Source organism: Sander vitreus, unplaced genomic scaffold (assembly GCF_031162955.1).
Source record: "Sander vitreus isolate 19-12246 unplaced genomic scaffold, sanVit1 ctg232_0, whole genome shotgun sequence".
NCBI classification, from domain to species: domain Eukaryota; kingdom Metazoa; phylum Chordata; class Actinopteri; order Perciformes; family Percidae; genus Sander; species Sander vitreus.
The window spans coordinates 21,420-47,349 of NW_027595410.1; the positions used below are offsets into that span (position 1 = coordinate 21,420).

Below are 25,930 nucleotides of genomic sequence, written 5' to 3' on the forward strand. Positions count from 1 at the left end.
TAGATGCTGTTTTTGTAGCTGTTGTATCCCTTGTGTTTGCCGTAACCTTACCTTGAGGCTGTTGCTTTTGCCCATCCTCAGACAGCCCATCCACATGTCGGTGAGCAACATCTGGCTGCAGGTGTGAGCGATGAAGTCTCGGTGTTTGGCGGCGACCGCCAGCTTCAGACACGTGGAGTTACTCCAGTTCTTCAGTTCGTACGTCAGCAGCTTCATCGCCACCTGCTCGTCGTGTTTGTACGACTGATCCAAGAGCTCGTAGGCCAGCACCAAACTCCCTGCAGACGCACAACACACACACACAAACAGGTTACACAACACAGTTCAAACTCCCTGCAGACTGTGTGTCTGTCTCTCTGTGTGTGTGTCTGTGTGTGTGTGTTTCTGATTGTGTGTGTGTGTGTGTCTCTGATTGTGTGTCTGTGTGTGTGTGTGTGTGTGTGTCTCTCTGATTGTGTGTGTGTGTGTGTGTGTGTGTGTGTGTGTGTGTGTCTAACTTGGAGTTGTTCTCCAGGTCCTGGAAGATGTCCTCCACCAGCTCACTCTGCGAGGACTCGTGGGCCATGGCCTTGTAGAGCTTGCAGGCCACCAGCGCCTTGGCCATGGCCTCCTCACCACGCTGCCACAGGAACAGCGCCATCTTCTGGCGCTTCATGAGCACGGCCCACACCATCAGCTCGTGGAACGGGTACTGGAAGCGGCTGACCTCGGGGTCATCCACGTCAATGTCTACTTCCTCTTCTTTCTTATTCTTCTTCTTTCCTTTCCCCTTCGCACGGGGCTCGTCGTCCTGAAGCAGAGGTCACCACCATTCATGCTCTTCTTTCAGATATTGATTTCTTTTTCACCAATTTCAGATCAAACATAGGTGTTGGAGTCTACGTTAACGTTAGCTGGCGCTAGCTGATACTGGCGATTTCTAGTCGCCAACATATTTTGGGCTTCATTTAATAAACATAACCTGTAGTAGTACACAATCGTATGTGTATTGTTTGATTACAATGTGAGGAATTACTTTACATTGCCTATTTATGTCTATTCTATTTATGTCTATTTCTATTTCTCACCGTTAATCACCGGCGTCTGTACAGGGGTCGCCATGTGTGTGTAACTAGGAGTACAACAATCTGGTAGGAGTTCACGGGGAGTAAGTTAAGTTTGACTGCCGTTCATGGAGAGTTACAGGTTGCCTGGAACGCAGCATTATTTCCCTATCATTTTTCTGTGAAGCCAGGGAGACGCAGGTTGTAGACCCCTGATCTAAAGGATCCAAATACTGTATATATAACCCCAATATCACACACCAAATACTGTATATATAACCCCAAATACTGTATATATAACCCCAATATCACACACCAAATACTGTATATATAACGCCCAATATCACACACCAAATACTGTATATATAACCCCAAATACTGTATATATAACCCCAATATCACACACCAAATACTGTATATATAACCCCAAATACTGTATATATAACCCCAATATCACACACCAAATACTGTATATATAACCCCCAATATCACACACCAAATACTGTATATATAACCCCCAATATCACACACCAAATACTGTATATATAACCCCCAATATCACACACCAAATACTGTATATATAACCCCAAATATCACACACCAAATACTGTATATATAACCCCAAATACTGTATATATAACGCCCAATATCACACACCACATACTGTATATATAACCCCAAATATCACACACCAAATACTGTATATATAACACCAAATACTGTATATATAAACCCAAATATCACACACCAAATACTGTATGTATAACCCCAAATACTGTATATATAACGCCCAATATCACACACCAAATACTGTATATATAATCCCAAATACTGTATATATAACCCCCAATATCACACACCAAATACTGTATATATAAACCCAAATACTGTATATATAAACCCAAATACTGTATATATATCCCCCAATATCACACACCAAATACTGTATATATAACCTCAAATATTGTATATATAACCCCAAATATCACACACCAAATACTGTATATATAACCCGAAATATCACACACCAAATACTGTATATATAACCCCAAATACTGTGTATATATAACCCAAATATCACACACCAAATATTGTATAAATAACCCCAAATATCACACACCAAATACTGTGTATATAACCCAAATATCACACACCAAATACTGTGTATATAACTCAAATATCACACACCATGGGCCCTCGTTTGGCCAGGAGTTTTGGACTTTTCAGTTTAAACGGACCAAAGTTACAGGTATGAAACGGACCAAACAGACATAAAATTGGTCAGATGAAAAGAAGTAATGTCAGTCTGCATCAGGGCGGGCTTTATACAATGATGGACAGATGATCAACAGTAACGGAATCAACCACGTCACCAAAGAACTTGTTCGTATATGCATTCACCGTTACTATTTCTCTCAAAAATGATGCAGAGGCCTTTTCTTTCCTGGTTCGATTGAAACCAAAGGGGTCAGCTTCTCCTCACAACGCATAGCTCTTATGGCGCCAATTTGATGCTAACAAGCACTCACCCCCTCTCAGCTCTCAGGCAGTTTGGACTTCCATCAGCTGTTTAAGTGTAATGACTAATGTTAGCTATCATTTTAGTGATCAATAATGAGCCTGTGTCTATGTTATCTCCTTACATATACCTACGCTCTCCGTCTCTGCTAGATTGGGAATGATTGAGATTTCTCTTGGCACAGCTACCAGAAGACTTCCAACCTTTCAGACAGGTTGCTCACGTCACATCTACGTCTTCAAGCTCAGTTGGAGGCTGCTCAGTAACGCTCAGCCATCAGCGGAGAAGAGACGTCACTGGTCTCTGTCCAGAGACGTCACTGGTCTCCGTCCAGAGACCTGGGGTCTGCTGCTCCATTATATATATGTCTATGGTTGAAACACGCCCCATAATCACAGCCCAATGGAGCAGAATCTGAATCATATTCTGACTAGAATCTGAGTATGACCACGTCAGGCTAAATCTGGTTCTGCTCCATTGGGCTGTGATTATGGGGCGTGTTTCAACCGAACCAGGAAAGAAAATGCCTCTGCACTCATTGGATAGACCTACAACCAATCAGAGCAACGGATAGACCTACAACCAATCAGAGCAACGGATAGACCTACAACCAATCAGAGCAACGGATAGACCTACAACCAATCAGAGCAACGGATAGACCCACAACCAATCAGAGCAACGGATAGACCCACAACCAATCAGAGCAACGGATAGACCTACAACCAATCAGAGCAACGGATAGACCCACAACCAATCAGAGCAACGGCGACAGACGTCACAGAAGCTGCAAGTCAAAGGCAGGCATCGACAGAGTAGTGCGGACGGGTGTGGCAATGTGTCTACATACGTGATCACAGTTCTCTGTTCCTCTTTTGAAATGAATGCACTGTCGATATCTTCTATACCAGACGCAATGGCGGCCATCTTTGTTGTAAACAAATTCAACCCAAGCGCTCTTTGGTGACGTGGTTGATTCCGTTAGTTGATCATCTGTCCATCATCGTATAAAGCCCGCCCTGACAATTTGATTGGTCCGAACAGCTCTGGTTGGAGCATAGTTACTCCACAACGGCTCAAGTCCAGACCCAACTTCCCGACGTGTTGTGGGCGGGGCTACGTTCAGCTGGGCTCCAGGCCCTATCAGTCATATTCTGACTAGAATCTGAGTATGACGGCGTTAGGGTACATGTTCGGACCATTACCAGGAAACTTTGGTGTTCCCCCGAAAATGAGAGATCACAACGTAGACCTCTTTGATCTCTCCCTAAACCACACGTGTCAAACTCGAGGCCCGTGGGCCGAGTCCGGCCCCTTCCAGGCTTAGATCTGGCCCGTATTTCGTTTTAGGGTCACGATACATTTTGTACACCTACCTGTAGTTGTGCGCCAAAACCAAAAAGACGAAAAAATTTTTTTCAAACTGCAATTACATGACATTTGAAGCAGAATTTGGCAGATTTACCGACTTAGATAAAAAATGTAATCATTGCTTTGCTTGATTTGCTACATTCTCTGATGGCTAAGGAACTTTTGTAGAACTTTATGTCGACAACAGTGCGACAAAAAGCATAAAAAATGTCGGAAAAAATAGACAATTTATTTAAAAAGTGACAAAAACGTGTCTGTTCTTTTGCCGTTATGACTCACTGTCAAACTGGATAATTAAATAAAGTTCTGTGAGCCAGACCGAACAACAGAGATAGAAATCATATCACATCCATACCGGGATAGTGGTATACAGCTGTTATAACATATGTTAATATATGTATTTTTAACACAGTATGTTGGTATGACATTGGTACTCAGTATTTCTGACATACAGCAGGAAATATTAAAAACAACATACCTCCATTCCAAGCAGTTTCAGAGCTTTCGGCTGTAAGAGAAGGAATATGAACAGGATCAGTTTATTGTTCCAGAAATGTACTAATATTATATTCATACTCATCGGCTGTGTCTCAAAGCGCCTACTGTCACACTTCAAACACTTTTTAAACGTTTTAAAGAGACAGTACACTTAGAACAACAGTACAAACACTTAGTTTGAAGTATACAGTGTAGTTAATGCACTGAAAGTACCCGGATGACCCCCTAAAAATGGTCATAAAGTTCAGTGTGGAATGATGGACCCTGCTCGCACTAAACGGGCGCCATCTTGACTACAAAGTGGAAGGGGAGGGACCACCGGCAGCTGATTGGACGAACACGCCACGTGGGTCTGGCTGCTACCAAATTTCAAAACCGACCATAATATATTAATGTTGTAGTTGTATTCTCTAGTTGAGGCCGTAGCGGTTGTTGTAGTAGTATTATATGTAGTATTATATGTAGTACTCACTCTCTTGAGGCTGTAGAGGTTGTTGTAGTAGTATTATATGTAGTACTCACTCTCTTGAGGCCGTAGAGGTTGTTGTAGTAGTAGTATATGTAGTATTATATGTAGTACTCACTCTCTTGAGGCCGTACAGGTTGTTGTAGTAGTATTATGTGTATTACTCACTCTCTTGAGGCCGTAGAGGTTGTTGTAGTAGTAGTATATGTAGTATTATGTGTAGTACTCACTCTCTTGAGGCCGTAGAGGTTGTTGTAGTAGTATTATATGTAGTATTATGTGTAGTACTCACTCTCTTGAGGCCGTACAGGTTGTTGTAGTAGTAGTATATGTAGTATTATATGTAGTACTCACTCTCTTGAGGCTGTACAGGTTGTTGTAGTATTATTATATGTAGTATTATGTGTAGTACTCACTCTCTTGAGGCCGTACAGGTTGTTGTACAGCGTTCTGAAGGTCTTGCGGGTGTAGTTGCAGCGGTAAGCTCCGCCCATCAGGAGCTCCAACACCAGGCCGATATCGATCAGCGTGATCTGGTAGTCTGGGGGGAGATTCCCCTGAAACACACACCACAGTCACTACTAACAGCACCTGAACACACCACAGTCAGTACTAACAGCACCTGAACACACCACAGTCACTACTAACAGCACCTGAACACACCATAGTCACTACTACAGCACCTGAACACACCACAGTCACTACTAACACAACATTTATGTCAGTATTCATAAAAACCTTTAAACCCTTGTGTTGTCTTCCATTGGACCGTGCACTTGTCGTCAAAACTGAACATTTTCACTTTTGCTGACGTTTTTTCGACCCTTTTGGCGCTTTTTTCAATGTTTTTAGCCCATTTCCCCCCGTTTTACACTTCCTTTCACTACCATGTCATACTAACACCAACTTATTACTAGTTTTACACTTATTTTTGGAATTCATGATCAATAATAAACCTCATTTATAGGAAATTATACCTAATCCTGGAGATAAAAAAAGCAGAAATTATGAATTATTTAGACTAATAATGAAATTTAACAAAACACCCGAAATTCACTGACAGTAGAGATCAGATCTTCTGTTGAATGGAATCATCTGTGTTATTTTTGGGTTATTACAATGAGGTAGTAACAAAGAAACGCATATTTCAGAGATAGACATTTAGAAAACAACACAAGGGTTAAACATGTTAAGAAGTCACGAAACTCACCTTTTTCACGTCTCTCACCACAAAGTGTAGCGTGTTGGCCGGTCCCAACTTCTGTAGGAGACAAACAGCAAAACAAACAGATGATGCCTGTAGCCTGTGTTACAGGTGTCTAGCTATCTACAGTGATAGGTTACTGAAGGCTAGTTGTTGTACTCTGGGAGGGACGGGGGTGTGCTGCTGTGTGTCCCTGTGTGTGTGTGTGTGTGTGTGTGTGTGTGCTGCTGTGTGTCCCTGTGTGTGTAACAAGCATAGTGTGCGCGTGCTGTGCACGAGCCTAGGAGCATTTTACTAATGCTCTGTTAAAATAACAATGAAATGCTGCGTTATTGACTTTAGACCAGGTTTTTGTTGGTCAATGGCGCCATCACTTCCCGCTGCCTCAAGATAGCAATACTCCCAGAATGCACCTGAACACACCTCCCGGTAAGACCAGCACGCCCAGAATGCACCTGAACACACCTCCCTGTAAGACCAGCACGCCCAGAATGCACCTGAACACACCTCCCTGTAAGACCAGCACGCCCAGAATGCACCTGAACACACCTCCCTGTAAGACCGCTGGACGGTCTTAAACTAGCAAAGACACTTGGGTCGGGCTCTGTGCTGCGCTGGGTGCAGGATAGGACCTTTAACATTTACAATACATTCACATGGAAATATACAAAAACAAAACATATATCTAAATACAGTAGTTAAAAAGATCTGACGTCTTAAAGATGATCTGGTTTCTTAAGTGACTGTCGGGTTTGTTCCTCCACACAGGAAGGGGCGGGACTTCCCCTCTCTACAAATGTTTTAATTAATGGCACTTTTATTTCATTGAAATGCACTTGAGTTGTCTTTGCCTCTTTTGTGATTGTTATTTGTTGTATATGTAACTAACTTGTTCTGCTGTCTTGGCCAGGTCTCTCTTGAAAAAGAGATTTTATATCTCAATGAGACTAACCCGGTTAAATAAAATACATGTGTGATTACAACCCAATCTCACGGCACTTCGTGAAATGGTCACATTATTTAATCTATTGATTCGTGTTCACGGGGAAGTGAACCCGTGAACACGTTTTTTTCGTGGTGGTCAGCACGAAAATGTAAAGTAATGTATTTCAATGGGAAGCATATTTCGTGATCACAGCACAGGTACGTTAGGGAGTAGTATGAAAAGCCGAAAATCTGCGTAAGGTTGGTCGAGGGGGGGGGATGGGTCAAACAACACAGGACTTTCACCCAGGAGACCCGGCATTGCGTCCCACGTGTGGCGTTTTGTTTCCCGTTGTTTTCCTAATCACAACCGTCCCTGTATTGTCGCGCCTCCCCAGCGGCCGTCTCACGGCGTGTGACGTTTGCTTTCCCCATTCATCTTTTCCTAAACCCAACCTCTGAATAGATGGTTCCCATTTCATGCTGGCCCTCACGAAACAAACGAGATAAACGTGTTGTTGTACACGTATCAATAGATTAAAAATAACGTGACAATTACACGAACTGCAGTGAGACCGTGTTGGTGATTAACGCTGCAGCTGTCAGTGATTACACACTCGTGGTTGTTCTAATTGGACTTGTTTAACCCCCCCAGGCAGATGAGCTGAGTGAACATTATTATAATAATAATAATGTTTAATAATAATGGAAGTGGGGAGCAGCACTTTAATCTGACAATAATGTGACGGGCATGTTTTAAGAGCTGTTCTGAGTGAAGCAGATAAAGATTAGTGATATAACGGCAGCGCTGATGGACGTTAATCTGCAGATAAACATGTCAACGACATCATAGAGGTTCAAACTCAAAGCTTTTCTTTCATAACGCTTCACAACGACAAGAGAAACTGTCCAAACACCTTGCACTGATAACAAATGATCCATAATCAGGTGGAAGGATTGGTTTAGATGTACTGTTACTGTCTGTGTGTCTGTGTGTGTGTGTGTGTGTGTGTGTCTGTGTGTGTGTGTGTGTCTGTGTGTGAGTGTGTGTATCTGTGTGTGAGTGTGTGTATGTGTGTATGTGTGTGTGTGTGTGTGTGTGTGTGTGTGTGTGTGTGTGTGTGTGTGTGTGTGTGTGTGTGTGTGTGTGTGTGTGTGTGTGTGTGTGTGTGTGTGTCTGTGTGTGAGTGTGTGTATGTGTGTGTGTGTGTGTGTGTGTGTGTGTAGTGATGTAGGGTAACATGGCGTGCTGGTAGTGTCTCTAGTGCGTCTCACCGTGTTGTACAGCTCCTCCAGGCGAGGAATGGTCAGGAAGTGATGGATGTTGACTCCGTTCTCTATCAGCAGCTTCACAAAGTCCACCCTGTCCAACACCAGAGCGTCCATCATGGCCTGTTCCAGAGAGTTCACCTGGAGACACATCTTCATCATCATCATCATCATCATCATCATCATCATCATCATCATCATCATCACCATCATCATCATCATCATCATCACCATCATCATCATCACCATCATCATCATCTTCATCATCATCACCATCACCATCATCTTCATCTTCATCATCATCACCATCACCATCATCTTCATCTTCATCATCATCACCATCATCATCATCATCATCTTCATCATCTTCATCATCATCATCATCACCATCATCATCATCATCACCATCATCACCATCATCATCACCATCATCATCATCATCATCATCACCATCATCATCATCATCACCATCATCACCATCACCATTGAGAGACTCTAGTCACGCTCATCCCGCTCCCTGTTTCCGGGTTAGCAGTCCACCAATCAGATGGGTCAAATGTCAAATTGGCCAAAACTGGGTGAAAGTCAAACACAGGACTTTCACCAGGAGAGCAGTGTTCATGTCCCGCTTGTCATGCTTGATATAGTTGCTTTTTTCTTTCCTCCCGCGTGTCACAGAACCGTACGCCCACCCACGACCCTTTCCTTAACATAACTGCGTCAAAAGGGACGGCAATAGTCCCGACCAAGTGCGTTTACTTATAGCGCTAAAGGGACGTCAATAGTCCCAACCAAGCACGTTTACTTATAGCTCTAAAGGGACGGCAATAGTCCCGACCAAGCACGTTTACTTATAGCGCTAAAGGGACGTCAATAGTCCCGACCAAGCACGTTTACTTATAGCTCTAAAGGGACGTCAATAGTCCCGACCAAGCACGTTTACTTATAGCTCTAAAGGGACGTCAATAGTCCCGACCAAGCACGTTTACTTATAGCTCTAAAGGGACGTCAATAGTCCCGACCAAGCACGTTTACTTATAGCTCTAAAGGGACGGCAATAGTCCCGACCAAGCCCATTTACTTATAGCTCTAAAGGGACGGCAATAGTCCCGACCAAGCACGTTTACTTATAGCGCTAAAGGGACGTCAATAGTCCCGACCAAGCACGTTTACTTATAGCGCTAAAGGAGACTTCTAACGTCAATAAGAAGGACAAAGGCACCTGACCAAGCGCCCAGATTTTAGGAGATGGGTGTGAGAACGTGTTGACTGTAATACCGCCACCACCACCTCAGTTGCTTTGTAGTTTTCCCATCTGATGTGTCTAGGTGGGTGTCCTAATGTGATGTGTATTTTTAGGGCTGTCAGAATTAATGCGTTAATCGTGATGCGATTAAGGGCCGATCATAACTCTATAATTTTTTTTTGTCTTATTATTTCAACTGCTTGCACAACATCGTTTCATGTCACACCATTTTTGAAACCTCTCATTCAAAGTGCAAAACTACACAACAAATCTCCAAAACCATCAGCTGTTTCTCAGCCTTTCACTCAGTTTTCTGTTATACAGTACACACACACACACACACACACACACACACACACACACACACACACACACACACACACACACACACACACACACACACACACACACACACACACACACACACACACACACACACACACACACTGTATTCTAAAAATGATACCTTTTGTTTCCATATGTTTGTAGTTTTCATGCTACTGTATCAACGCTGGGCTCCTCTTGAATAAATATTGTGTTTTCCTGTAACATTACATCGTTGTTTAATGTGAACTGGTCAACCCTCTCAGCAGATGACTTCTGTTTACATTGTAAATATAGATATAAGCCTATGAAAGATAACGAGCTGTAGATTGTGTACGTGGTATATATCCAGAAATGTACTATTATGAAAGAAGTGTTTGCTATTTGATGTAAATGCTTCATTTTGAGACGTGTTGATGGTATTTTGAATGCAGTGTTTCATTTGAAGGAGATGTGAGGCATTTAGCATTATGTGTGTGCAGTTTTGGGAATTGTGTGTAGAGTTTTAAAAAAGGAGACATAGTTTTGAAAACGTGTATAAGCAGTTGGAAAAAACTGTAATCTCATGCCTCCATTTATTAATGTATTTCCACCTCACTGGGCTTGGCGTGGGGCCTAACAGCTACTATTTTGACCCTTTGCAGCACCGTTACTTCTCATCAAGCTGCCACTTCCTCCTAACACATCCTGCTGCTGCAGGCTGCAGCATGATGGAGAAACACAGCAGCAATAACTCTGAATGGAGCTTTTTATTTTCCTAAACTCCCAGACGGCTCGTAGACAAGTCTAAACCATATGCACGTTGTGTAAAGCTGAATTAAAATATCACAGAAGCATCTTGAAGTCAAGTTCATGAAGTAACTTTCCATTGTTAATATGTATTTAAAAACAGTTCTGAAATGCAAAATAATATAATTTTAATCATGTGATAAAACATGCGATTAATCGTGATTAAGAGCCATAGTTTTATTGTGTATGAGTTACATGTTGTTTGTGTTTTTATATGTGTTGTTGTGCTATGGAACATGAAAAGATATGGGGAAATGATTATCCCTATGGGGCAATACAGACTCTATCTATCTATCTCTCTATCTATCTCTCTCTCTATCTCTCTATCTATCTCTCTATCTCTCTATCTATCTCTATCTCTCTCTCTCTATCTCTCTATCTCTCTCTCTCTATCTCTCTATCTCTCTCTCTCTCTCTCTATCTCTCTCTCTATCTCTCTATCTCTCTCTCTCTCTCTATCTATCTCTCTATCTGCTCCGTTATGTATCATAATATATCAGTCTTTATATATATATCAGTCTTTATATATATATATATATCTCAGTCTTGTTCCCGTGTGTTCTGTGTCTCACCCAGCTGAGCAGTTCCAGTTTCCGGGGGTCTGTCTCCTCCGGTGGTTCAGGTTTGGCTTTGCCTCCTTTTCCTTTCTTCCCGCGGGCTTTCCCTTTGCCTCCGGCGCCTCCTGCTGGCGCTCGCTGGGCCACAGGACTTTTGGGCCGGTCGCTGGTTAAAGAGCTCACCGGCTGTAGAAACACATTAGAAATGTACACAACGAGGGGGAGGAGTTAACATCTACAGCTTCCCCTGCCGTTAGCATCTAGCTGCATGGTGCACGTCTCAAACACACCAACAAAAAAACCAGCTCGGTATGATGTCATTCAGAGCCAAAACTCTTGATATCTGAGGATGTCTTTTGAACGCACACACACACACACACACACACACACACACACACACACACACACACACACACACACACACACTTGAATACTCCTGAATAATTCATTATTTGAAGCCTTGGCCATGTTTAACATGAACATCTGATATTGTAACATTATAGATATGACATGTAGATGTCTGAGCTGTAAACTCACCGGCCAGTGGAGTCCGTACACAAAGATCTGACTACGAGCAATGTCCACTCTGTTCCAGGCCAGAGCCAGACTCAGCTGATCAGACGCAGACGCATTGGTCCCTAAAGACACACACACACACACACACACACACACACACACAGACACACACAGACACACACACACACACACACACACACACACACACACACACACACACACACACACACACACACACATACACACATACACACACACACACACACACACACACACACATACACACACACACACACTTATATTTCATCTTGCAGAAGTCACTCTGGAAGAAATGAGACTTGATTAAAGGTTATTTTACCTTTGAGCAGAGCGGTCAGGATGGACATCTCAATGTCCTGCTGTCCCTCTGAGCCCATCCTGAACACCGTGATCTACACACACAACACACACAGCACTGTGATCTACACACACAACACACTCATCTACACACACAACACACAGTGACTTATTTTCAGTTAGGACCGAGCTGTCTCCTTAGTATCGAGAATATAAAAATGCCTCGTCATTTAATATCAAAGTTCAATCCTTCAGTGTCAGTGAGCCAATCAGCACACAGCATGCTTCTACTACGATGTAATACTGTCTGTGATTGGCTGTCTAGCGTTACACAGAGAAGGGGTTGTGCCTAGAAGAGATACAGCTACGGCCAGACGTCACGCAAAATAACGCTAAATATCGCAAAAATCTAGGCTTATATAATAATATCATTTTAATACTTTCACTCAGGAAACGCATGTTCCTTCCTCGGAGTGTAAAACCAAGGGGGTAAGTCTCTCTCCACAACGCGTAGCTCCTATGGCACCATGTTGATGCTACAAGCCATCACCTCCCGTTAGCATCCCGTTAGCATCCCATTGACTGCCATTCATTCTGACGTCACTTTGACAGAGAATACCTTTACATCTGAAGTGTTTAAAGACTCTATTTGTCCGTTGTTTATTTCTAAAGAAACACGACAATGTATAAAAGGCTCCATTACCTTGTAGCTCACGTTATGGCTCCGTAGCAGACGTTTTTATAACAATAGGCTAACGATTGGGTCATAACCACGAGACTTCCTGTCTCATAGTAGAGGAGTTACCGTATAGTACAGGAGAAGCTCTCAGGCAGTTTGGACTTCCATCAGCTGTTTAAGTGTAATTACTAATGTTAACTATCATTTTAGTGATCAATAATGAGCCTGTGTCTATGTTATCTCCTTACATATACCTACGCTCTCCGTCTCTGCTAGATTGGGAATGATTGAGATTTCTCTTGGCACAGCTACCAGAAGACTTCCAACTTTCAGACAGGTTGCTCACGTCACATCTACGTCTTCAAGCTCAGTTGGAGGCTGCTCAGTAACGCTCAGCCATCACCGGGAAAGAGACGTCACTGGTCTCCGTCCAGAGACACGGGGTCTGCTGCTCCATTATATATATGTCTATGGTTTTAACCCAAACCGCCATCCTTTCCCTAAACTTAACGAGTTGTTACCTTGACTACGGTTCCGGAGAAATTTAAAGGCTACTGACCCCTGATAAACATGATCTATCAGCATGGGCGTTGGTTTAAGGTCAGATGTGTAGAGAGACATGTGAACCTGCAGAGCGTTAATCTGCAGAGCATTTTAAGAGAATTGATGTGATTTTATTTGAATGTTTGCATGGCAGGTGTTCTCAGGAGGAAGCAGAGGATTGTGGGATTAAAGAAATGGCCGAGGGTACAGAACAATCTCCATTAAGCAGCAGAGAGTAAAACCTTTGTCATTATGTTAATGTCTCTCGCAGTCAGCAGGTTTATCCCGATGCTGGGACCACATTACCCAGAGTTCCCAGAGAGATGCTCACAGGTTAGTCTAGCATCACCAGTGTGGGTACACCATCTGTGCTGCCTGCACGATCTCACATGCACACGCACACACGCACACACACACACACACACACACACACACACACACACACACACACACACGTACCAGAGCTCTCTTCTTCATACACTCCATCACCATGAGGAAGATCTGCTGCGCCTGGCTGCGGCTGTAGTTGAAGGTTTTCTGGATGGTGACGAGCAGCTGATCTTTGAAGCCGTCGCCTAGCAACCTGAGCAGCAAAAACCCCACACGGTCACATGATGCAGCAGCAGAAGTTAGGGCTCGATCCAGCGAGTGAATTGAATACTTATTTGTCAAACGTCGAAAATAACGTAAATAAAAATCACAACAAATCTAACATAAAAAATGTCTAATGAAGTCACAAAAATGGCAACAAAAAAATTTGGAAAAGATGCCAAAAATGTCCAAAGAAATTCCCCCAAGACATTGAAAAAAAATCACCTATAAACGTTGAATAAAGTGACAAAAATACAAACACAAACGTCATCAAAAATGTTGGAAAAAACATTGACAAAAGCAAGTCAAATGTTGAAAACAGCCCCTTTCAGGTAGATTCTGGGCTGAGAACAGTGCGCTGGCTGCTGCTGCTGCTGTATCTCTGGTGTAACTCACCCGTCTTCCCCACAGTGTTTGTGTGCGAAGGAAATGATGTCCGAGGCGCGGCCGCTTCCGTCGCAGACGACGACGGGGACTGGAGGCTCCTCCCTCAGACTCTCCAACACGATGGAGATGATGTTCGGACCGCCCTCCAGGACCAGACACACCACCGGGACGCCCTGACCCAGACCTGACACAGGACACACATTCAGGGGTGGAGAGATCACCGTTCTCCACATACTGTACTATGAGTAGTAGCTCAGTGGTTAGCACTGCTTCAACTAGCAAACAGCAAGTAATGACTGCAGACTCAGGTTCAAATCCCAGCAGCTGTATTATGACTTTCATCTTTTTTCAACATCCTATAATATGACTTTTCATGACTTTTTAGGATTTTTTCGACATACTATACTTTGACTTTTTATGACTTTTTCGACATGCTATATTCAACATCCTATAATATGACTTTTCATGACTTTTAGGATTTTTTCGACATACTATACTTTGACTTTTTTAATCACTTTTCCCCCTGACTGGTGCATCTGAACAGTTAGACACCCCCCCCCCTGGCCCTGATTGGTGCATCTGAACAGTTAGACACCCCCCCTGGCCCTGATTGGTCCATCTGAACAGTTAGCCACCCCCCCGGCCCTGATTGGTCCATCTGAACAGGGCTCCAGGCTGTAGGTGGAGCCAGAGGAGCTGATTATTTTAATGACCTGCTTCCTGTAGTTCTACTAGAACATAGGGTCAGTTTCAGCAGATATGACAGACAGGGAGTTTTAGAAGACTTACCTGCTGCAGCTTTAATGCCACAAAAGACAGAATACTTAGCTTTCTACTGCAGAGAGAATGAACGCTCTAGCTGTTATGTTGTTTTAATTTGAGATCCATTTAAACAGGATCATGGGTAAAGTGATTTCCTGCGCCCGCCGGCGGTGGGAAGTCAGTTCTCTGAGGTTTAAGATCACAGATTGATTTGAAGACTCTTCTTCTTTTGTTGATGTCTTAAAGATTAAAATATGAACTGAAGTTGACGTGACGGCTGAGCCTTCCTTTGCCGTCCCTGCCTTATTGATCGCTCCAGGCATAGGATGACAAAGGGAAACCCACAGGTCACAGGACAGGACACAGCCCTGACAACCCTAACCCACAGGTCACAGGACAGGCTGTGTGACTCCGGTGTGCTGTGATTGGCTGTGTGACTCACGTGTGTTGTGATTGGCTGTGTGACTCCGGTGTGCTGTGATTGGCTGTGTGACTCACGTGTGTTGATCTTCTGCAGAGCGATGTGTTTCTCCAGCTGCCGGCGGAGCCTCACCTCGGCGCCGTACTTGCCACTGGTCCCGTTGTCGGCCAGGATGAAGTGGGAGTGGCTGCTGTTCAGCACCGACAGCTTGCTGAGCGGGTTGGACATCGTCTGGTAGGGACGCGTCACCTGCAGCACACACACGGGATTGGTCCAATCACAGGGGGGAGGAGTCACAAATGAATCAAGTGGTAAAGGCAGCGCGGGCAAGAAGTATTCAGATCCTTTACTTCAGTAAAAGTACTAATACCATCAAGTGTTAAAGAGTAACTTTGGGTCCTTCAACCTGTGGGTGGTTTTGTCTGTTTGGGTCTGGTTATATCTGGTTATGTCTGGTTATGTTGATGTCAGTCCTGTCTTAAATGCTCTACTTTAAGTAGTAATTGCACTTTATGTAAAGTCTATAATTTGTGTGCACTACATGTAGCCTGTCCTAAAGGTCGTTTGTATATAATGTCATTTTTATATATTTTGAATGTGTAACACCACTTGATCCATGGTGAAATGTTGTTTCGTTTCACTATATACAGCATATATTGTTGAAATGACAATAAAACCCACTTGACTTGACTTATTTTGACTGATCTTACGTCTCTGCCGATGAGATCCTCTTTGTTCTCCACGATGCCCCACGGCGCGAGGCCAATGGCGCAGACTTTCCCTCTGGACTTTGACGAATGATCTTTGAGAGCGTCTCCGACGTGGCGGATGACTCCTGAAACACGCCAGAGACACGGATCCCGTCAGAGAAAGAGTTCATGAATATAATCGTTACGTTTACACAGTTAAAGCTGCTTTAAACTAAAAAGCACTTAAAAATGGCATCGCTAAAATTTTTATAGAACAATTTAGCCAAATTCAGTCATCCTGTAACTGTAAAAGGAACAGTTCAACATGTTCAAACACTGGACAATTAAAATCCTTCTCTTCTCTGTGTACCAGTGAGATAGTCAGATGGATGTGGTTAGCTTAGCTTAGCATAAAGACTACTAAACAAAGTAAGAAACACAGAAGGTGACAAAAGTAAATAACGGGTTTGTACAGAAACTAAAAAAAAGAAATAATGTGGCGCCCGGGTAGTTCAGTTGGTAGAGCGGGCGCCCATATATAGAGGTTCGACTCTGACCTGCGGCCCTTTGCTGCATGTCATTCCCCCCCCCCCTCTCCCCCTTCATGTCTTCATCTGTCCTATCAAAATACAACAGGTTCTCACACTCATCTTGTAAAATCCGGACACTTGGTCAGGTGCCTTTGTTGTTCTTATTGACGCTAAAAGTTTCCTTTAGCGCTTTAAGTAAACACGCTTGGTCAGGACTATTATAAAACTAATAAATGGTTTTGTACCGAAACTGAGAAAGTAAAAACGTGGTTAGTACCGGTGCTGACTCCTCCGGTGAAGATCCAGGCTCCGGTGGTCACGGCAGCTTTGATCAGTCCTTTCCCAAACACTTGCTTGAGTTTGGGCGGCAGGTCGAAGTTCTGCAGGCCTCCGTGAACAGAGATGAGCAGCGTGGGAAGCTCCAGCTGCCAGTCCTTCACCATCAGGTGCAGCAGGTGGTCCGGCTTGGAGTCGTACGAGACCCGGATGTACTGCAGGACGGACACGGTAAACACAATTATAGCGACAGTACACGGAACATTTATAATACAGAGATGGTAACTCTAACCTGGCTTAGAGTCATACCAGACGGGGATGTACTGCAGGACAGACACGGTAAACACGAGACATTTGAGGAGACAGTACACAAGAACATTTAGGGGACAGTACACGAGAACATTTAGGAGACAGTACACGAGAACATTTAGGAGACAGTACACAAGAACATTTAGGGGACAGTACACAAGAACATTTAGGGGACAGTACACGAGAACATTTAGGGAGACAGTACACGAGAACATTTATGAGACAGTACACGAGAACATTTAGGAGACAGTACACGAGAACATTTAGGAGACAGTACACGAGAACATTTAGGAGACAGTACACGAGAACATTTAGGAGACAGTACACGAGAACATTTAGGAGACAGTACACGAGAACATTTAGGGGACAGTACATGGGAACATTTAGGAGGCAGTACATGGGAACATTTAGGAGACAGTACACGAGAACATTTAGGAGGCAGTACACGAGAACATTTAGGAGACAGTACACAAGAACATTTAGGAGGCAGTACATGGGAACATTTAGGAGACAGTACACAAGAACATTTAGGGGACAGTACACAAGAACATTTAGGAGACAGTACACAAGAACATTTAGGGGACAGTACACGAGAACATTTAGGAGACAGTACACGAGAACATTTAGGAGACAGTACATGGGAACATTTAGGAGACAGTACACGGGAACATTTAGGAGACAGTACACAAGAACATTTAGGAGACAGTACACAAGAACATTTAGGGGATGATACACAGGAAATATTTAGGGCTGTCAAAATGAATGTAATAATGGGTTAACACTAATTCCTTTTTAATGCCACTATCTTGTTTAGTTTTTTGTTTCGTTCTGTGATTTGGGCCTCAAATCAACAGTTTGTGAAACCAGGAAGCGATGCAGTAGTAATGTTGTGGACGGCTAGCAGAAACAGAAATGGAGAAAGAAAAAGGTCTTTTGAACGGCAAGTTGAGTTTCAAAGCCCCTCCAGATGGTTCTCTCCACCGGACTAAAGTTATCGGCATGTACTGTGGATTTTTGTTACCATCAGAGTACTCAGACACATCTGGAGCTTTAAACACTGGAAACATAACCCTCTAAAGTACATTTAGAACAGATAGGGTGTGGGCTAAATCACAGGGCTTTCACCCAAGAAACAGGTGTTCATGTCCTGAAGAAGTTAAGAGGAAAACACAAGACTTTCACCAGGAAACAGGTGTTCATGTCCTGAAGAAGTTAAGGAGAAAACACAAGACTTTCACCCAAGAAACAGGTGTTCATGTCCTGAAGAAGTTAAGGAAAACACAAGACTTTCACCAGGAAACAGGTGTTCATGTCCTGAAGAAGTTAAGGAGAAAACACAAGACTTTCACCCAGGAAACAGGTGTTCATGTCCTGAAGAAGTTAAGAGGAAAACACAAGACTTTCACCAGGAAACAGGTGTTCATGTCCTGAAGAAGTTAAGGAGAAAACACAAGACTTTCACCAGGAAACAGGTGTTCATGTCCTGAAGAAGTTAAGGAGAAAACACAAGACTTTCACCCAGGAAACAGGTGTTCATGTCCTGAAGAAGTTAAGGAGAAAACACAAGACTTTCACCAGGAAACAGGTGTTCATGTCCTGAAGAAGTTAAGGAGAAAACACGAGACTTTCACCAGGAAACAGGTGTTCATGTCCTGAAGAAGTTAAGGAGAAAACACAAGACTTTCACCAGGAAACAGGTGTTCATGTCCTGAAGAAGTTAAGGAGAAAACACAAGACTTTCACCAGGAAACAGGTGTTCATGTCCTGAAGAAGCGTGTGTCTACCATTAAATATTAAACATGGAATATTGAATATATGAAGAGTACTGGAGCACCATGGCCTTGTTGACGTGTCCTCCGCCCTGAAACTCGATGACTCCATAGGCGTCGGTGGACGAGGTCTGGGTGTGTTTCAGAGGACTCCATCTCTCTGGAGGTTGGACGTCCTGCGGAGCCACAGAATCCTCTTTGGTAGGGACGGGGGTGTGCTGCGACACCGGCTGGCCACAACCGCATCTGAACAACAACGACAACAACACCGACAACACAGGCAGTTAATACCAACATAACAAGTTCAGGCAGCTCATTACCCAGACTTTGTCCCGTAATTAAAAAGAGAAATTATGTGTGTAGTTAGTAACTTTGTCTGTTATTTTACGGATTCATTTCTGTATGGAGTGTACGATAGCTCCACCCCCGAAGCAGGGAAAGCTAACACTAAGCTACTGTAATCTATTTAAAGAGTTTCCTTTTAGCAAAATGTAATTCCCTGTGGAAATCAGTGTAGGATATGGCTAGGGTTTTTATTAGGGCTGCACAATAAATCACTTTTGAATCATCTCAATATGAACTAGTGCATATATAACTTTAATATAATCTCAAATATTGAGGTGGACTGGTAGCTGGAGAGGTGCCAGTTCACCTCCTGGGCTGTCAGACGCAGCCCACTCACTCTGACATCTCTCCATTAGTGCATGTAAAAGGACCTGAGCATGTGTGTGTGTGTGTGTGTGTGTGTGTGTGTGTGTGTGTATTTCAGGCCTGTGTGTAGTGTGTAATAAGAACAGAGTGTAAATTGTAATTTCCCCATTGGGGATCAATAAAGAATATAAATGAACTAGTGCATATATAACTTTAAAATCTCAATATGAACTAGTGCATGTATATATGTATATGTATATATATATATATATATATATATATATATATATATATATATATATATATATATATATATATATATATATATATATGTGAAATATGTGAAGCACTGTGTGACTCTGTCTGTTAAAGCTGCTATATTAAATAAACGTATTATTATTATTACTTATTATTATAAGTGATCCATGTGAAAGGCGTGTCGTCGTCAGTACCTGCTGACGTCCTTGGCGGGAATAATCTGGATACATTCTCTCTTCTGGAAAGTTCTCTCGATCCACGCTCTCTGAGTCTGAACACATCATCACACAGCAGCGACTTCATTAACATGAATTATAATAAGAGAGTCTGAAACACTGCTCAGTCACAGCTGTACTTCACATCCCAGCAGAGATCACACAGTTTCCACATATTCCAACTCTCTCAGAATGAATTTGGGGAGATGTAATCAACGGGCCACACGGTGTCTGCAGACGCAGAAATACTCCACACATTGTTTGTATAATTTTACTGAAAGTTTCTGAGATTTCCTGCAGAGATTTAATCAGAAATAATAAAAATAAAAATAAAACTCTGTCTATCCAACAAAAAAACACAGACCTCTAATTTCTGCAGATTTTCATTCGTGAAAACAGTTGATTATTTGACATTTTAAAAGCATAGCTGTAGCCTGGTGGGGGGGGGATATAAAAGCTGCAGCTGCACAATAGATAAAATGCTCAGTTTGATCTGGCTAATTACTGGGAGAGAGCTTTCCATTTCTTTATGCATCAAATCCTCTTATCCTGCTGTCGTAATCCCCCCCACACACACACACACACACACACACACACACACACACACACACACACACACACACACACACACACACACACACACACACACACACACACACACACACACACACAGACACACACACACACACCAGCTGTCTTACCTTCTGCGACCCAGAGGACGCGCTGCGTTTGATGGACGATCGTTTGAAGGATCCGTTGGTTCCTCTCCGTCCTCTTCCGTCCATGTCGATAAAGTTTTAACGTTCCACGTTCATCGTGCAGAGTGATGTTCGTCCCGGAGCCAAAAGCTTTGACACACGCGTTCGTGAACAACTTATTTAACTACTCTCCTACGGTGGAAAGTTCCCCCACATTAGTAAACTCTAAACCTCTGAAACACGCGTACATCGTACGTAAACGTTGTCTCGCAGACATTAGTCAAATATAACTATAATATAAAGGTTATTTAAGCTTATTTAAGTAGACATTAGTCAACTATAATATAAACGTATGTTTGACTAGTTACTTGTTATGTAACCATACACTCAACTCCTGACTGGATTCATATCCAAAGCAACTTACAATTGCTGTATATCAGAGGCAGCACGTCTCTGGAGCCACTAGGGGTTAAAGTGCCTTGCTCAGGGACACATTGGTTGATGTATCGCAGTGGGAATTGAACCCAGACCTCCCACACCAAAGGCATGTGTCACATGCACTATGCCATCACCACCAGGGATTGTTCTGAGATGTCAAAGAAAGTGTCGAAGCGTAGAAAATAACGTAAAAAAAAGTCTCCAAAGGTTTTCTGCGATGGCTGTGAGAACAGCTGCCTCGTCATCTTCACTAGTTACCAGTGAGCTCCAGACCGAGAGAACCGGACTCTTTACGCTGGGATGTGTTCATGCGTGTAACTCGGGGAACGGGTCGACGTTTGAAGTTGTTTTCGTGTCGTTCTTGCATGACGTGGTTGGACCTTCAAGCTCGGGCTGCACAGTATATGGTTTTTATCATCATCTTAATAATATCAACACATCGTGTAAGACACGCCGAGATGTTTTGAGTCAGTTGACTTAAACGTCTGTCTCTGCAGGATATGGAAAGACTCGGGGTATCACCACTGACTTCCTGAATCCATTCGGATTCATTTCTGTTACAACATCAAACAGATGTTAGGGTGAGGTTAGCACAGCTACATCTCTGGCTTCTCTCAGGCTTAGCTGAACTATTTGGAGCCGAAGAGCAACGATTCAAAGTCTCTGTCTTTTCTCTCTGTGTCCAGGCTCCTTCGGCTTCTCTGTGCTGATCCAAAATATGAATTTCAAACAGATATGGTGAACTGAGAATATTCTTTTCCTCACTTGGAATAAGAGAAAGTGTCGGAGTATCGTTCCAGCGCTTGGCTTCAATCTGCAGTGTTAAAACAGACCTGAAATCTGGCTGGAGTCGATCGAAAAAAGACGCCAAAAGAAAGCTTTGGGAGCATCAAATCAGAGAAGAGCTAAGAGGACAGAAAGACGCATTTTGCTTTAAGATTCAAACCGGATAAGGCAATCCGTACAAAAAAAAAAAAAAACTTCTAAAGAGTCAAAAAAGAGTCCTCCCGGTCCTCTCAGGTCCTGGTCCTGATCCCCTCGGGTCCTAGTTCTGGTCCCCTCTGGTCCTGGTCCTGGTCCTGGTTCTGGTCCGGCCCTCAGTGATGTGATCTTGCAGCGGTCCGTCTGCAGGATGCCACAGACACACAGAGACTCGCCCTCTTCTCTGTAATCTGGATTATCTTTAATGGATGCAGATTTAATAAATAGTGATTGGACGTAAATCTACTTCATGAAACAGAGAGATTAGTTTAGGATTCATAGAAACACATTATAAAGATCAAAGATAATGCACACACACACACACACACATAAACACACACACACACACACACACACACACACACACACACACACACACATTCTGTGTGTGTATATATATCCATATATTTATACTTATATTGTTTGTTCTGTTTAACCTGTTTGTTGAACTTATTCTAGAGAATGTGTGACGTGCTCCTACAACACCAAGACTAAGTCCTTGTCCATCCATCCATCCATCTTCGTCCGCTTATCCGGGGTCGGGTCGCGGGGGAAGCAGCTCCAGCAGGGGACCCCAAACTTCCCTTTCCCGGGCCACATTAACCAGCTCCGACTGGGGGATCCCGAGGCGTTCCCAGGCCAGGTTGGAGATATAATCCCTCCACCTAGTCCTGGGTCTCCCCCGAGCCTCCTCCCAACTGGACGTGCCTGGAACACCTCCCTAGGGAGGCGCCCAGGGGCATCCTTACCAGATGCCCGAACCACCTCAACTGACTCCTTTCGACGCGAAGGAGCAGCGGCTCTACTCCGAGCTCCTCACGGATAACTGAGCTTCTCACCCTATCTCTAAGGGAGACGCCAGCTACCCTCCTGAGGAAACCCATTTCAGCTGCTTGTACCCTGGATCTTGTTCTTTCGGTCATGACCCAGCCTTCATGACCATAGGTGAGGGTAGGAACAAAAAGTCCTTGTATGTGTTAAAAAACGTACTTGGCAATAAAGCTTTTCTGATTCTGATTCTGATACACACACATACACACATACACACACACACACACACACACACACACACACACACACACACACACACACACACACACACACACACACACACACACACACACACACACACACACACACACACACACACACACACACACACACACACACACATACACACACATACACACATACACACACACACACACACACATACACACACACACACACATACACACACACACACACACACACACACACACACACACACACACACACACACACACACACACATACACACACACACACACACACACACACACACACACACACACACACACACACACACACACACACACACATACACACAGACACACACACACACACACACACACACACACACACACACACACACAGACACACACACACACACACACACACACACACACACACACACACACACACACACACACACACACACAGACACACAGACACACACACACACACACACACACACACACACACACACACACACACACACACACACACACACACACACACACACACACACACACACACACACACACACACACACACACAGACAGACACACACACACAGACACAGACAGACACACACACACACACACACAGACACAGACAGACACACACACACAGACAGATCTCTTCCCATTCAGCATTCTTTCTCCAGCCTTTAACACCAGTTCTCAGGCTGCCAGATAGTGAACCTGAGATATCAGGGTTTCAGTCTCCACCTCTGAGAAGTGACGCTTCTCAGCCGGATTACGTCTCGCCATGTCCTAAATTATAGGAGCGAGGCCTCACAACCCAGAATATATTGGGGCGTGATATTTAAATAACGATCGTTTCCAGCCGCTGCATTTATCAATGCATGACCATCCTTACGCTCTGATTGGTGTGATACCAACGCTTCATGAATCACACGTGAAGCCTGTCGTCAGATGATTTCTGCGCTGGTTTCTACGTTAGGTTGATCAATGAGGGCCGCTGTGATTGTTGATTGTTCCAGTAAAGGTTGTTGCAGTGATGTGATGTGACCACCGGGGGGCAGCAGCGTGTTGTCTACAGCTGCAGGTGACGGGGGAAGCAGAGACAAACTAGAAGAGAAGTTAACAGAAAGATGTAAACCTGTATTTTCTGATTTATGGAGTGACAACAAGAGATATCCAAAATCCCCTTGACTCTTACGGTATGTGTCAACAAAATAAAACAGGAAGTTTGAACCTAACTTTATCCAATGTTTAGAATGCTGTTGTGGACATGTATTCAAATCATTAGCACATATTAAACAAGAGCATGTCTAATTTGCATATCCAAGCATAACATTTCAGCAAACAAACTGCAAAAAAATGGATGGAAAGGATCCCTACAGAGATAGACCTTTTAGTTAAAGAGTAAGATCCTTTTAGTTTAACATCAAACAACCCCGAAATCACCATCACCAAACCCACCAGACTCCATGTAAATAATCAGGACTTTTAGCGTGTATAGAGCCAGCATATCTCCACCAGACTCCATGTAAATAATCAGTACTTTTAGCGTATATAGAGCCAGCATATCTCCACCAGACTCCATGTAAATAATCAGGACTTTTAGCGTGTATAGAGCCAGCATATCTCCACATGTAAATGGGTGAATTAAGGGTTTATTTCAACCAAACCAGAGTGGTGATTGTTGGAACAGTGGAAAGATGAACCAAGACGGCTTTTGATAGTTTGATTTAGTTTCTGTCCACTTGACGTGAAGTGTGTTTTACGATGATAAAAGTACTGATTATTTACATGGAGTCTGGTGGGTTAGTGGACTCTAACTGCTGCTGAACATTAGTCCTGTAGGGTTACATTACAGCTTGGTTCTGGTTTAATACAGGACCAGTTTCAGAGATTGTTGTTCTCATCAGACACTCAGACACACACACATGGAGACAGAGAGTCCAGGTTGGAAAGAAGTCGCCCTTTGAGTCGTCTTTATGTCAGTGAGAGATTTGGCTGAGGAAGTATTGTTTTATATGTTGTATGTGTATGTTAAACTTTGTTTCCATAGAGAAAATAAAAACAGATGATCACAAACTGCAGTCAAACAGCATCTGATGTCAGTTCATGTTTTTATTCCACGTTTGTAAAACCACGAATACAGATTCAGACACAGGAAACTGAATTTGTTGTCTGTTGTGATGTGGAGAAATAAGGCGTGGCATGAGTGTGGCGTGAGCATGGCGTGTCAGCTGCGTGGCGTGAGCGCAGCGTGAGTGTGTCGTGAGTGTGGCGTGTCAGCTGCGTGGCGTGAGCGTACCGTGAGCGTGGCGTGTCAGTTGTGTGGCGGCTGCATGGCGTTTTCTATGTCTTTTCCCACCAGAAAGGTGTCTGACGCGACGCTGCTGCTGCTAGTCTTGTCTGCACATATTCTGATCTCATTACAGCAAAGACAACATCAGCAGGACTGACGGCAACATAGGCTCCAGAATATTTCCGTCTGGATTGACAGGTGCAGTATTAGAAAATCAATAATTATTTTTTTAATTACCACGTCCCCAGAGCCAGCCTCCACCAGGTCTGGTCCATCGAGGCCCCTGACCTTCACCGCCACCCGTGTGGCAGCGCACCCGACCCCAGCCGTTCCTCCCACAGGTGGTGGGC

General features: G+C 43.6%; 1 protein-coding gene across 1 annotated transcript in view; it reads right to left on the bottom strand.

Moving 5' to 3' along the window:
* The window catches only part of LOC144513354 (transient receptor potential cation channel subfamily M member 1-like), a 35,838-nt gene extending 14,914 nt beyond the window's left edge, over positions 1-20,924 (bottom strand). The window contains 18 exon segments of the mRNA XM_078244396.1: positions 52-268; positions 270-278; positions 498-790; positions 4,409-4,438; positions 5,311-5,451; positions 6,105-6,155; positions 8,298-8,432; positions 11,223-11,393; positions 11,745-11,845; positions 12,082-12,154; positions 13,741-13,864; positions 14,269-14,443; positions 15,520-15,691; positions 16,153-16,277; positions 16,939-17,152; positions 19,081-19,261; positions 20,119-20,195; positions 20,841-20,924. Of these exon segments, the coding sequence (XP_078100522.1) occupies positions 52-268; positions 270-278; positions 498-790; positions 4,409-4,438; positions 5,311-5,451; positions 6,105-6,155; positions 8,298-8,432; positions 11,223-11,393; positions 11,745-11,845; positions 12,082-12,154; positions 13,741-13,864; positions 14,269-14,443; positions 15,520-15,691; positions 16,153-16,277; positions 16,939-17,152; positions 19,081-19,261; positions 20,119-20,195; positions 20,841-20,924 (2,373 nt within the window).
* Positions 20,925-25,930: the final 5,006 nt, after the last annotated feature.